Below are 14,385 nucleotides of genomic sequence, written 5' to 3'. Positions count from 1 at the left end.
ACAATGAATGCTCAGAGCTAAGACTATGAGCAGATAGGTTGCTTTTTTTCTTTTGATCTTGACAAACTCACGTCCCCAATCTAGTCTGCATTTCCTGCCTTGCTCGTTCTGGAAATCCACAGCTGGTGTGGGCAGAGGCATAAAACGACCGCACCCACGGATAGCAACCGACAAAAAGATTGACACAGCTGGCCAATCATGTCTGTGGACCATAGTAGTCGTAGTGGATTGTGATTGGCTGTTTGTGCTGTATATTACTTGTGCGCTTCTTATGTGGTTCTCTTTCTTTCACGCGTCCTTGGTAAGAGGTAAGGAATTTTCATGGCCTTGATTCTTTATGTAGGTTTACATGTTAAAATGTATTTCGCTGTATTATTTGATAAAATACTTTGATTACGTTAAACGACAGTACTGTGACAATGTCAAAAGATCAATAGGATTACTTATTATTTAAATGTTTCGTCTGTGCGGCCTATTCGGCACACTCGCTGTCTGGGTTGCCGCCATGTGCGACCATTATTTCCGTGACATTTTAGCTAGCTAAACTTGCTTGTAACCAATTATGGGAAAATATTTTCACCTTAAAGCCACTTCCAATAACAAGTCGGAACTAGTTTATGTAGCTATAGCTATGCATGTTGCCTACGTTATGTATTTGCTACGTCAGTTAACTACTAAAGCTAGTCCTATTTTGCAGTGTATTAGCGTTAGCTAGGTGAGTAGCGTTAGTGACTGCCAGTTTATCTAGATGGTTGGTGCTTACTGTGATTGTAACTTTACGTTAGTTGTGAACCTGCTACCTGTCTAACATAGTTTTATTTTCCATAGAAAATCTTGTCTTTAAACCAGCTGTTTAAGCGATCCTTCGAAGCACTGCAAAGATGCCGAGGGAAGACAGGACCACGTGGAAGTCCAACTATTTTATGAAAATCATCGTACGTTGAAACAATTGAGCACTTTTGATGCACGAAAGTGTATAAACTATGGAACGCCGTTTGGTTTTTTGCGTGTCAAAGAAACACGTAAAATAAGCTTGTTGGCCAATCAGGACCTGTATGACCCCACGTCACATAATAATTTAACGCATTCATCATTATTTTACGGAACTATTACACAACGATTAATCGAAACGTATGCTATGATGCAGTTGTCTCGCGCATCTACAGTGCTGGTCATGAAAAAGCTAGCAAGTTTATGGATGCCAACAATGTTTTTCTCCAAACATAGCAAACCGACATCTGTTTCAGTAGCTATTGTTAACTAGCAAACTATACAGCTAGGTGCCATCTAAAATAATCATAATTCATAAGACTATTTATTTAAATAATGTGTCAGCCTCATCTATTTGAAGCTCGCCACGATAGTGGAGTTTGCGTTTATACGTCAAAATAAATGTAAACCGTTGACAGTAGTGCAAATTAATACAAATAGTATAATTATGCCATAATTGAATCGATCATGCTAAACAAGATTGGAATGTTGTAGAAAGTCAACAAAAGACAAATCTGAAATCACTATTATACTTATATTACACTATTATAGAATTACACTGGAGACTTACTTTATGAACTCTACAGCCTTACCTATGGATTATGGCTCAATGACATGATATCAGTCTACTCTATGACACCCAGAGAACATTGGTGTGGTAGCTCTTATTGTGGGAATCTGAAACGACTTAATTGGGCCACATTTATTGTCAACCTATGTGTATTGAACACTATTCCAGAGGAAAAACAATGCGTGGATGTTTTGGAGTCTTCTAACTGAGGATGTTGGTTATAGTCTTGTTTATTGAGTAGACTGATACAACATTTCTTGATCCCAACCCTTACCTAAAGTTGTGCAGTGCAATATGAATGTCAATACACACAATAGGCTGACTGGGGAGGGGATATCAGTCCCATGACCAAGCTAAAGCTAGCTAGCTACCACAGATGTTGTGGTCCAACACATTGTACAATGGAACTTATTTGACATGTCAAACTAAAAGCTTATTTAACAAGTCAAACAGTGTTTTTTGCATTCATATTTTGACACGCAAAGACCCAAACGGCATTCCATAATAAACCAGTTTGATTGACCATGTACAAAGCAGGATAAGTTACAGTGCATTTTGTTCAGTACTGCTCTGTCGTTCCCCCTGCACACAGAAACCTGTCTCCTCGCTATCCCGGTCTGCCTCCATCCCACGGCTGACGGGGACGCATGGTCTCAGACACTTTTGTACAGATGTTGTAGCCAACTGAATAAAGCTTTTGCAGTCTTGTTATCCCCATGGTGGTGGGTTTACATTTCCTCAAGCAGTGAAATTTAGAAGTAGTGTGTCTCACTTTTACTTTTCTCTTTGCAGCAATTGCTGGATGACTATCCCAAATGTTTTATTGTCGGCGCCGACAATGTGGGCTCCAAGCAGATGCAGGCCATCCGTCTGTCCTTGCGTGGGAAGGCTGTGGTGCTCATGGGTAAAAACACCATGATGCGCAAAGCCATCCGTGGCCACTTGGAGAACAACCCTGCCCTGGAGAAGTAAGTTCACAGCAAACACATTTTGGCCTAAGAGGCTGACCATAGTCGCATTCACTAGGAAGTCAAAGGGACAGCCTGAAGTTGGCAATAAGATGAGCTTGTTATCAATATAGGTTGCAAAATGCTTTGTGCATTCGTGAACACGACCCAGTTATCAAAGGCTGAAATGCCGCTATCAAGCCCATGGATTGGCTATTTATGAAGCAGGATAAGTTACAGTGCAGCGTGTTCAGTACTGCTCTGTCGTTCCCCCTGCACAAAGAAACCTGTCTCCTACTATCCCTGTCTGTCTGCATCCCACGGCTGGCAGGGACGCTTGGTCTCAGACAAGTGTTTTCTCAGTCTTGTTAATCATGTATCATTATCCGTTGGGTTGAATTGAGATGTTAAGTGTTGCCGTCTACACAGGTTGCTGCCTCACATCAAAGGAAATGTGGGCTTTGTCTTCACCAAGGAGGACCTGGCTGAGATCAGGGACATGCTGCTGGCCAACAAGGTGACTGCAGTGTTGGATGCTCTGGTCTAGCAGGGAAATGTCAAGGTTTGTCCCAAATGGCACTTGTAGCTTACTACTTTTGACCAGGGCAATATATAGTGATAGTGTGCCGTTTGGACCAAATACGATATTATTTAGTAATACAATGTAGCCCTCAATGTACAATCCAGATTTTGGATTGTGCGAAAAGATAAGATGGCGATGCAGGATAAGTTACAGTGCAGCTTGTTAAGTGCTGCTCTGTCGTTCCCCCTGCACACATAAACTAGTTTCCTACTATCCCTGTCTGTCTGCATCCCACAGCTGACGGGGACGCTTGGTCTCAGACAATGTCCTGTGGATTTTGCTCGGTCTCGTGGGCTGTCAACTGGCATGCGTCCATGGACTTTACACTTTTTTGAATGATCACTTACCTCCGACACTCTGCCCCTCAGGTGCCAGCTGCTGCCCGTGCCGGCGCTATTGCCCCCTGTGACGTGACTGTGCCAGCCCAGAACACTGGGCTGGGTCCTGAGAAGACTTCCTTCTTCCAGGCCCTGGGCATCACCACCAAGATCTCCAGAGGAACTATTGAAATATTGGTGAGTGTGGCGACTATGCTTATTGGGCTCTACTATAAACTAGTGGGATGGTTGCATTCAGTCATCAAAATAAGACATTCTTCAGTGATGAGACGATGACGAGTCGGAATGGGACACGATCTGTCTCTGGGGTAACTGGGTCAGGGTCACGTTCTGTGCCTTTGGTTTCAGGTCCCCAGAGCAGTGTGTCCTTTCACTTGAAGACATCGAGGCATTTGTCTGAGAAGGGTTTCTTCTTGATTTGATAAATTGTTGCTAGGCTTGTGTGGGTGTGTAATGCACTGTTTATAGTAGGATATGTATAATATTTTATTCTCTAGAAAACAATGAAAATTGTGTTTCTGAAAATGAAACACTGTTGACTAAGTGTCTGCTTCATTTCTCCCTACAGAGCGATGTGATGCTCATCAAGCCTGGAGACAAGGTGGGAGCCAGCGAGGCCACGCTCCTCAACATGTTGAACATCTCTCCCTTCTCCTTCGGTCTGCTCATCCAGCAGGTGTATGACAGCGGTAGTGTCTACAGCCCTGAGGTGCTCGACATTACTGAGGATGCTCTGCACGCCAGGTTCCTGGAGGTGAGGAAGCATATACACAATGCCTTGTAAATCCACTTTGGGTCCATAATCCAAAACCCGTTGTATTATTGGTGCGTTTGGTAGTAAGTGAAATGGACTGAAGTGTAGCGCTGTGTCTTAATAGGTTGTCATTGGGTCCCCTTCCTCCGTAGTCTTCTGTCCATATCTAAAGTTATGAAAACAAGTAACACTGAGCCATTGGAAGAGGAATGCAACAGAAGCTGTGAATTTTTTTTGCTTTGAGGTAGCAGGATAAGTTACAGTGCAGCTTGTTAAGTGCTACTCTGTCGTTCCCCCTGCACACATCAACTAGTTTCCTACTATCCCTGTCTGTCTGCATACCACGGCTGGCAGGGACGCTTGGTCTCAGACAAATCTAAGTGTGTTGAACAGACTTGATTGACGTGCTGTAAGTTGCTGTCATACCTGACAACTTTGTATCTTTCAGGGTGTGCGTAACATAGCCAGTGTGTGTCTGGCAATCGGATACCCCACTCTGGCCTCTGTCCCTCACACCATCATCAACGGATACAAGAGGGTCCTGGCAGTCGCCGTGGAGACTGATTACTCCTTCCCCCTGGCAGACAAGGTATGTCGTCCCACCCACATTTGGACCACATGGTATTGAAATGGATGACGGGCCAAATACTAGCCCAGTCCACAAACAGTTGCTGTAGGGCTGAAATAATTGTATAAATAATATGGTTGTAGATCCACCTTGCCCCCCAGGCTAAGGAATGTTCACCACATCGCTTATGCCTATCAAATCCTTTGCTCTAACATTTACATGGGGAATAGGGGCCACTTTGTCCCAGTTGCAGGATAAGTTACAGTGCAGCTTGTTAAGTGCTACTCTGTCGTTCCCCCTGCACACATCAACTAGTTTCCTACTATCCCTGTCTGTCTGCATCCCACGGCTGGCAGGGACGCTTGGTCTCAGACACTAGGTTGCCCCTCGGCATGTTTTATCCATAGCTTTCTACATTTTTATTTCACATTGCTTCTCTACCCTCTTTTACTCCCAGGTGAAGGCCTACCTGGCTGACCCCACTGCCTTCGCTGTAGCTGCTCCTGTGGCTGCGGCAGAGACGGCTGCTGCCCCAGCCGCTGCTAAAGAAGAGGCCAAGGAGGAGTCTGAGGAGGGCTCGGACGACGACATGGGCTTTGGCCTGTTTGATTAGACGGCAGTAAACTCCACTCCTATGGTTGCTGACCAAATTCAAAAAGATCATTGAATTTTAAATAAAATCTAGAAAATTAACACATGTTTGTGTATGTTTTACCAAGTTGCTAAGTGTAAAGTCAGGTTCTTTGGCCACAACCTGATTGGTGAGGCTGGCACACCTGAATGAGAAGGTTCTTGTCAAGTTTAAGTCAGATACCATGTATTGTAAAACCTGTAGTAGTGAACTAGCTGCTTGGCTATTTAGTCTTGTGGACTGGAGGATGCCAATGTTAAACCTGTAGTGCCTTTGGTTAGCGTTGTATGATCTGTTCTTTCTGAACATGTCTTGCACAGGTTGAGGAATGACCTCAGATATTTGGTGTATGGTACAGCATTTGACCTGAGAAGCACCATATGGTGCGGTGTCTGTCGGAAGTAGTACATAAAAAAGCTAGTCTAACCTCTGAAGCCAGCAAGAAGAAGCTACTCTGATAGAAAAAAATATATTTGCAATCTGTAGAATAAATAACAATAGAAAGGTTCAGAACTTGTGTGAAACATGGCGAATAAAAAATCTAATATGGATGGCGTTAAGAGATGGGAGGGGTTGAATGGAGCTGAAGTGTCATGATCATTATATGGAGCGGACCAAGATGCAGCGTGGTATGTTTCCATCCTCTTTATTTGGAAGAGAAACTCAGAAAAAAACAAAGCTTAAAACTAAACGTGAAGCTCAATGTAGTGTTCGCAGGCAACTATACCTAGACCAGATCCCACAAAGGGGAAATGGCTGCCTAAATATGATCCCCAATCAGAGACAACAGACAGCTGCCTCTGATTGGGAACCATACCATGCCAACAGCAATATAGTCACCTAGATGACCCACCCTAGTCACACCCCGATCTAACCAACAGAGAATAAAAAGCTCTATGGTCAGGGCGTGACATGAAGGTTGGGACTAATAACAAGATAACTAATGTAAAACATACTGTGTCCGTAAAGTATATAGGTTTAGAACTTTTGTGAAAGAGCACAGTTTGAAAGATATGGCAAAAAAAAATCAAACTATGGAAATCAGAAAGATGGGAGAGGAAGGAAGGACTGGCGTAAAAACAAACAAAATATAGCTATTGTAAAATAGATTTTGTCCATAAATGTATATAGTATGTATAAGCTGGAAGTAGAAACCTAAGTGTTGTTGGTCACTAGTTTACTCAAATTAGGGGAGGGGTGGTAAGGTTAGAAATTAATAAAGGAAAATATATTTTAAAAATGGTTGAAAGAGTTAATGACTTCAACCTGTGTATGTAAACTTACGACGTCAACTGTATGTATATATATACTGTATATATATATATAGTTATATGTATATATATATACAGTTGAAGTCGGAAGTTTACATACACTTAGGTTGGTGTCATAAATACTTGTTTTTCAACCACTCCACAAATGTCTTGTTAACAAACTATAGTTTTGGCAAGTCGGTTAGGACATCTGAAAAGTGCAAATCAATCCCAGAACAACAGCAAAGGACCTTGTGAAGATGCTAGAGGAAACCGGTACAAAAGTATCTATATCCACAGTAAAACGAGTCCTATATCAACATAACCTGAAAGGCCGCTCAGCAAGGAAGAAGCCACTGCTCCAAACCGCAATAAAAAAGCCAGACTACGGTTTGCAACTGCACAGGGTGACAAAAATTGTACTTTTTGGAGAAATGTTCGCTGGTCTGATAAAATAGAACTATTTGGCCATAATGACCATCGTTATGTTTGAGGAAAAAGGGGGAGTGTTGCTATCCGAAGAACACCATCCCAACCGTGAAACATGGTGGTGGCAGAATCATGTTGTGGGGGTGCTTTGCTGCATAAGGGACTGGTGCACTTCACAAAATAGATGGCATCATGAGGCAGGAAAATTTTGTGGATATATTGAAGCAACATCTCAAGACATCAGTCAGGAAGTTAAAGCTTGGTCACAAATGGGGCTTCCAAATGGACAATGACCCCAAGCATACTTCCAAAGTTATGGCTTCAGGACAACAAAGTCAAGGTATTGGAGTGGCCATCACAAAGCCCTGACCTCAATCCTATAGAACATTTGTGGGCAGAACTGAAAAAGTGTGTGCAAGCAAGGGGGCCTACAAACCTGACTCAGTTACACCAGTCAGGAGGAATGGGCCAAAATTCACCCAACTTATTGTGGAAGGCTACCCAAAACGTTTGACCCAAGTTAAACAATTTAAAGGCAATGCTACCAAATACTAATTGAGTTTATGTAAACTTCTGACCCACTGGGAATGTGATGAAAGAAATAAAAGCTGAAATAAATCGTTCTCTCTACTATTATTCTGACATTTCACATTCTTAAAATAAAGTGGTGATCCTAACTGACCTAAAACAGGGAATCTTTACTGGGATTAAATGTCAGGAATTGTGAAAAACTGAGTTTAAATGTATTTGGCTAAGGTGTATGTAAACTTCCGACTTCAACTGTATATACAATACTGTTCAAAAGTTTGTGGTCACTTAGAAATGTCCTTGTTTTGAAAGAAAAGCAAATTTTTTGTCCAATAAAATAAAATAGATCAGAAATACAGTGTTGACATTGTTAATGTTGTAATTGGCTGTTGTAGGTGGAAACGACTGATTTATTTAATGGAATATCTATATAGGCGTACAGAGGCCCATTATCTGGCCTTCTTTAGACTAGTTGAGTATCTGGAGCAGCACCATTTGTGGGTTGAACTACAGGCTCAAAATGGCCAGAAACAAAGAACTTTCTTCTGAAACTTGTCAGTCTATTCTTGTTCTGAGAAATGAAGGCTATTCCATGCGAGAAATTGCCAAGAAACTGAAGATCTCATACAACGCTGTGTACTACTCCCTTCACAGAACAGAGCAAACTGTCTCTAACCAGAATGGAAAGAGGAGTGGGAGGCCCCGGTGCACAACTGAGCAAGAGGACAAGTACATTCGTGTCTAGTTTGAGAAACAGAGGCCTCACAAGTCCTCAACTGGCAGCTTCATTAAATAGTACCTGCAAAACACCAGTCTCAACGTCAACAGTGAAGAGGCGACTCCGGGGGGCGGGGGAGGGGGCTTTTTTGGCGCTCCGGTACCGCTTGCCATGCCGCATTGGAGAGAGTCTATGACTTGGGTAGCTGGAGTTTTTTGGGGACACCACCTAGTATATAGGTCCTAGATGGCAGGAATTTTGCCCCAGTGATGTACTGGGCCATACGCACTACCCTCTGTAGCGCCTTACGGTTGGATGCCGAGCTGTTGCCATAGCAGGCAGTGATTCAACCGGTCAGGATGCTCTCGATGGTGCTGTAGAACTTTTTGAGGATCTGGAGATCCATGCCAAATCTTTTCAGTCTCCTGAGGGGGGAAAGGTGTTGTTGTGCCCTCTTCACAACTGTGTTGGTGTGTTTGGACCATGTTAGTTTGTTGGTGATGTGGACGCCAAGGAACTTGAAGCTCTCAATCTGCTCCACTACAGCCCCGTCGATGTGAATGGGGGCGTGCTTGGCCCTCCTTTTCCTGTAGTCCACGATCAGCTCCTTTGTCTTGCTCACATTGAGGGAGAGGTTGTTGTCCTGGCACCATACTGCCCTATAGGCTGTCTCATTGTGGTCAGTGATCAGGCCTACCCCTGTTGTGTTGTCAGCAAATTTAATGATGGTGTTGGAGTCGTGCTTGGCCACGCAGTCGTGGGTGAATAGGGAGTACAGGAGGGGACTAAGCACACACCCCTAAGGATCAGCGTGGCAAATGTGTTGTTGCCTACCCTTACCACCTGGAGGCGGCCCGTCAGGAAGTCCAGGATCCAGTTGCAGAGGGAGGCGTTTAGTCCCAGGATCCTTAGCATAGTGATGAGCTTTGTGGGCACTATGGTGTTGAACGTTGAGTTGTAGTCAACGAACAACATTCTCACATAGGTGTTCCTTTTGTCCAGGTGGGATAGGGCAGTGTGGAGTGTGATTGTGTCATCTGTGGATCTGTTGAGGCGGTATGCGAATTGGAGTGGGTCTTGGGTGTTGAGTTTTTACTCTGAGAATTAGAACCTAACGGACATTATGAAAGCTTAACCAAGTTTAATTCTTCCCAGAGGGTCACTACAGCTGCATTAGACAAAACATGTTTCCACCAACACAAGTATATATACTCCAATTTAGATGCACTCCTCCTTCTCTCCAACCCTGACATCTGTTATGGTTCGACAGGAGGATGAGGTGATGGGATAATCAACCGTTACTCCTCCCTTAAGGTGACCTGACCTGACCTCAACCGCCTTGATGCCTAATCCTAAAATTTCCACCCGTGTCACCTATAGAAACTCCCTTAATTGCCTCCCCTCTACCCAGCACGTTCCAAAGCCATCTGGCTCCTACAGATAACCATTTAACTTCTAATGTAAAAACCAGTCTCTATCTCTCCTCAGATACTATAGTATTACTCCTGATGTATCATCTCTCTAGTATAACAATGTTCCATGTTTAACCCAGAATCTAACAAGGGTTTTCGGGATGATGGGGTTGATGTGAGCCATGACCAGCCTTTCAAAGCACTTCATGGCTACCGATGTGAGTGCTATGGGGCGGTAGTCATTTAGGCAGGTTACCTTCAGGCACATGGACTATGGTGGTCTGCTTGAAACATGTACAGTAACAGTCAAAGGTTTGGACACACCTACTCATATAGTGAAAACAATAGTGGTCCTAAAACGGAACCTTGAGGAACACCGAAATGTACAGTTGATTTGTCAGAGGACAAACCATTCACAGAGACAAACTGATATCTTTCCGACAGATAAGATCTAAACCAGGCCAGAACTTGTCCGTGTAGACCAATTTGGGTTTCCAATCTCTCCAAAAGAATGTGGTGATCGATGGTATCAAAGGCAGCACTAAGGTCCAGTAGCACGAGGACAGATGCAGAGCCTCGGTCTTACGCCATTAAAAGGTCATTTACCACCTTCACAAGTGCAGTCTCAGTGCTGTGATGGGGTCTAAAACCAGACTGAAGCATTTCGTATACATTGTTTGTCTTCAGGAAGGCAGTGAGTTGCTGCGCAACAGCTTTTTCAATTTTTTTTGAGAGGAATGGAAGATTCGATATAGGCCGATAGTTTTTAAAATATTTTCTGGGTCAAGGTTTGGCTTTTTCAAGAGAGGCTTTATTACTGCCACTTTTAGTGAGTTTGGTACACATCCGGTGGATAGAGATTGCAAAGTAAATGATTTGTATAAACTACCGGTCAAAAGTTTTAGAACACCTACTCATTTATGGGTTTTTCTTTATTTTTACTATTTTCTACATTGTAGAATAATAGTGAAGACATCAAAACTATGAAATAACACATATGGAATCATGTAGTAACCAAAAAAGTGTTAAACAAATCAAAATATATTTCAGATTTTAGATTCTTCAAAGTAGCCACCCTTTGCCTTGATGACAGCTTTGCACACTCTTGGCATTCTCTCAACCAGCTTCACCTTGAATGCTTTTCCAACAGTCTTGAATGAGTTCCCATGTATTCTGAGCACTAGTTGGCAGCTTTTCCTTCACTATGCGGTCCAATTCATCCCAAACCATCTCAATTGGGCTGAGGTTGTGTGATTGTGGAGGCCAGGTCAACTGATACAGCATTCCATCACTCCTTCTTGGTCAAAAAGCCCTTATACAGCCTGGAGGTGTGTTGGGTCATTGTCCTGTTGAAAAACAAATGATTGTCTCAATAAGCTCAAACCAGATAGGATGGCATATCATCCCAATGCTGTGGTAAATATGCTGGTTAAGTGTGCCTTGAATTCTAAATAAATCACTGACAGTGTCACCAGCAAAGTACCCCCACACCATCACACCTCCTCCTCCATGCTTCACGGTGGGAACTACACATGCAGAGATCATCCATTCACCTACTCTGCATCTCACAAAGACACAGCGGTTAGAAACAAAAATCTCAAATTTGGACTGATCAGACCAAAGGACAGATTTCCACCGGTCTAATGTCCATTGCCCGTGTTTCTTGGCCCAAGTCTCTTATTATTAGTGTCCTTTAGTAGTGGTTTCTTTGCAGCAATTAGAGGACGAAGCCCTGATTCACATGGTCTCCTCTGAACAGTTGATGTTGAGATGTGTCTGTTACTTGAACTCTGTGAAGCATTTATTTGGGCTGCAATTTATGAGTCTGGTAACTCTAATAAACTTATCCTCTGCAGCAGAGGTAACTCTGGGTCTTCCTTTCCTGTATCGGTCCTCATGAGAGCCAGTTTCATCATAGCGCTTGATGGTTTTTGCGACTGCACTTGAAGAAACTTTCAAAGTTATTGAAATGTTCCGCATTGACTGACCTTCATGTCTTAAAGTAATGATGACTGTCTTTTCTCTTTGCTTATTTCAGCTGTTCTTACCATAATCTGGACTTGGTCTTTTATCAAATAGGGCTATCTTCTGTGTACCACCCCTATCTTGTCACAACACAGCTGATAGGATCAAACGCATTAAGAAGGAAAGAAAATTCCACAAACTTTTAACAAGTGTCATGACTGTCCTGTGAGGATCTCCATGAGTCATATCAGCTTGGCAATGGTTGACAATAACAACATCCCCCACAGAGGGGAGGAGGGAACTGGTGTGGGGGTTTTGATACCTCCACACCCTGTCGTAAATTAAGGAGAAGGGGTGGCTCTTTCTCCCACTTTAGTATCAACTAAAGGAATGTCCTATGTCTCTAGATACTTTTGCCGCCCAAAACTCTAACGTCCAAAAAGTGAATAACGGAACAATATTTCTACCATAACAATATGGGAAATGGTCAGAGGGAACTATGGAAAACAAATGTAATATTGGTTTTCATTTTGGGATGTCATTAAAAACTGTATGGATGAAATACTGTAACTTGGAAAGTATATCCCTTTTATCTGTCAAGTTTCCATACAATACGTTGTGCATATAATATGAAACAATTATTCATGTATTGTTGTTAACAGGAATGTGATTTTAGAAGGTATAAGATAATCTATCTCCTATAAACTGTGCATAAATAAGTAGCCACGCTCTGAGTGAGATTGGAGAGCTTTCCAGATGGATGGAGCCGTCCCCTTTGGCCAGAGTACATAAAAAGCCTTGGTAACGAAATTAACATTAGACCAGAAAAGCGTGGAGCGGTCGCTACACATCTGAAATGGTTGGAACTTTGAACCTCAACAGGAGGTGAAGAAAATGAACTCACCTACCAGACCAGGACATCGGCAGTCTGCAGCTGCGCGTGTAAAGTGGTTTGGAACTTTGACTATCTACCCGAGGTGTAGAGAGGAGAACTCCCCTCTCAGACAATCACTGGTACAGCTAAGTATCTGTTCTGAGAAATGAACACCCAATGGAGACCGGACAACTAAGAAGAAGGACATTGAGACCTCTTGTGGACAATCAGAGCCTTACACATGAGGAGACCCAAACAAACCCTTTTCCAAGGAGGCTTGGTTCCGACAAAGATAAACAACGAATGAAGGCATTCATACGTAAATACATTCATGATTTCTTACTCTAAATGGGCGGTGGTTCATGTGCCAAGTATTGGGATCATGTGAGAGTAGTTTCCAAGTGTATCCAAGTGTTGTGTCTCCCTTTCCCTTTCTCTCTACCCCTCCCTCTTTTGGTAAACAAGCAGTCATATTTTGTCAGTTCACTAGGGACCTTTGTCTCATGTAAAGGGCGTATGTTTATTCTGTGTTATTATTTAGTTAGCTAGTAAATAAATAATTCAACTAATTTGTGTAGTACTGAATCATGAGCAAGGCTGGGGGTTTTGCAGATCCCATAAGGTTACGACTATTCAGAATGATGATATGATAAGAGGTTATGATTAATATGTTGACTGTTTTATGGATGTTGTAGGTAAAGACCTTATAGAGTTTAATTCGGGAGATGGTAACTCTTTAAACAACTTATTCCGTGGTGCCCCAAATCCTACTGAGTTATTTGTTCATTATTAATTTAATCGGGTAACAATTCAACATAGTTAGTGGATTAAATAAATAACAGTCATCAGATTAATGAAAGTAAAGTCACGACACAAGGCACACCTGTTAATTGAAATGCATTCCAGGTGACTTCCTCATGAATCTGGTTGAGAGAATGCCAAGAGTGTGCAAAGCTGTCATAAAGGCAAAGGGTGGCTACTTATTTGTTTAACACTTTTTTGGTTACTACATGATTCCATATGTGTTATTTCATAGTTTTGATGTTTTCACTATTATTCTACAATGTAGAAAATAGTAAAAAAATAAAGAAGAACCCTGGAATGAGTAGGTGTGTAAAAACTTTGACTGGTACTGTAGGCATTACAGACTCGGTCAGGGAGACGTTGAAAATGTCAGTGAAGACACTAACCAGTTCACTACACCCACAATAAAAATTGCCTATTTATTGCCTTACCTCACTTATCTTACCTTATTTGCACACACTGTATATATACTTTTTTTCTATTGTGTTATTGACTGTATGTTTGTTTATTCCATGTGTAACTCTGTTGTTGTTTGTGTCGCACTGCTTTGCTTTATCTTGGCCAGGTCGCAGTTGTAAATGAGAACTTGTTCTCAACTAGCCTACCTGGTTAAATAAAGGTGAAATATATATATATATTTTTTAAATAACATCTACTAAATATGTGTATGTGACCAATAAAATGTGATTTGATTTGATTTGATCAAAAACCCTTCCCTCCACATGGTATCATAAGCTTTCTCAATGTCAAAATACACAACACTCATCACCTCTTTTATTGACAGGGCCTTGGCTATCTCTGTACTAGCTGTCACCAGGGCATCCATGGCAGACCCCCCTCTCCTGAAACCACTCTGTGCTACGCTCATCAAACCCCTAACTTCCACAAAATACATCATCCTACTCACTACCATCTTTTCCATCAACTTACACGTTGGAAGTCAGTGCGATGGGCCTAGGTTTTACAAATGGCAACACCACCGCACGTTTCTACCCGGCAGGTATCACCCCAGTCCTCCACACC

The 14,385-nt window shown here is 42.4% G+C and overlaps 1 protein-coding gene and 5 non-coding genes across 7 annotated transcripts; all 6 read left to right on the top strand.

Annotated features, from left to right (window-relative positions):
• Window positions 1-126: 126 nt before the first annotated feature.
• On the top strand, window positions 127-5,444 carry LOC139562265 (large ribosomal subunit protein uL10). 2 transcript variants are annotated; one of them, XM_071379804.1, is made up of 8 exons: window positions 127-308; window positions 829-935; window positions 2,354-2,529; window positions 2,938-3,025; window positions 3,460-3,606; window positions 3,998-4,183; window positions 4,632-4,772; window positions 5,209-5,444. In XM_071379804.1, the coding sequence occupies exons 2-8, from the start codon at window positions 882-884 to the stop codon at window positions 5,362-5,364; spliced, it is 948 nt and encodes a 315-aa protein (XP_071235905.1). In that variant the 5' UTR covers window positions 127-308; window positions 829-881; the 3' UTR covers window positions 5,365-5,444. The 2 variants fall into 2 exon arrangements, with proteins under 2 accessions (XP_071235905.1, XP_071235916.1); XM_071379815.1 differs by having other exon boundaries at window positions 175-301.
• LOC139568995 (small nucleolar RNA SNORA63) lies at window positions 2,731-2,859 on the top strand. The gene has a single exon (XR_011673832.1). It is a non-coding gene; the product is annotated as a small nucleolar RNA SNORA63 (small nucleolar RNA).
• Window positions 3,227-3,355, top strand: LOC139568994 (small nucleolar RNA SNORA63). The gene has a single exon (XR_011673831.1). It is a non-coding gene; the product is annotated as a small nucleolar RNA SNORA63 (small nucleolar RNA).
• LOC139568990 (small nucleolar RNA SNORD15) lies at window positions 3,686-3,834 on the top strand. The gene has a single exon (XR_011673826.1). It is a non-coding gene; the product is annotated as a small nucleolar RNA SNORD15 (small nucleolar RNA).
• On the top strand, window positions 4,429-4,557 carry LOC139568998 (small nucleolar RNA SNORA63). Its single transcript, XR_011673835.1, has one exon. It is a non-coding gene; the product is annotated as a small nucleolar RNA SNORA63 (small nucleolar RNA).
• Window positions 4,999-5,127, top strand: LOC139568996 (small nucleolar RNA SNORA63). The gene has a single exon (XR_011673833.1). It is a non-coding gene; the product is annotated as a small nucleolar RNA SNORA63 (small nucleolar RNA).
• Window positions 5,445-14,385: the final 8,941 nt, after the last annotated feature.

Source organism: Salvelinus alpinus, chromosome 2, assembly GCF_045679555.1.
Source record: "Salvelinus alpinus chromosome 2, SLU_Salpinus.1, whole genome shotgun sequence".
Lineage (NCBI taxonomy): Eukaryota > Metazoa > Chordata > Actinopteri > Salmoniformes > Salmonidae > Salvelinus > Salvelinus alpinus.
Note: the sequence above shows the minus strand (reverse complement) of the source record. Positions and strands in the feature narration are given on the sequence as shown.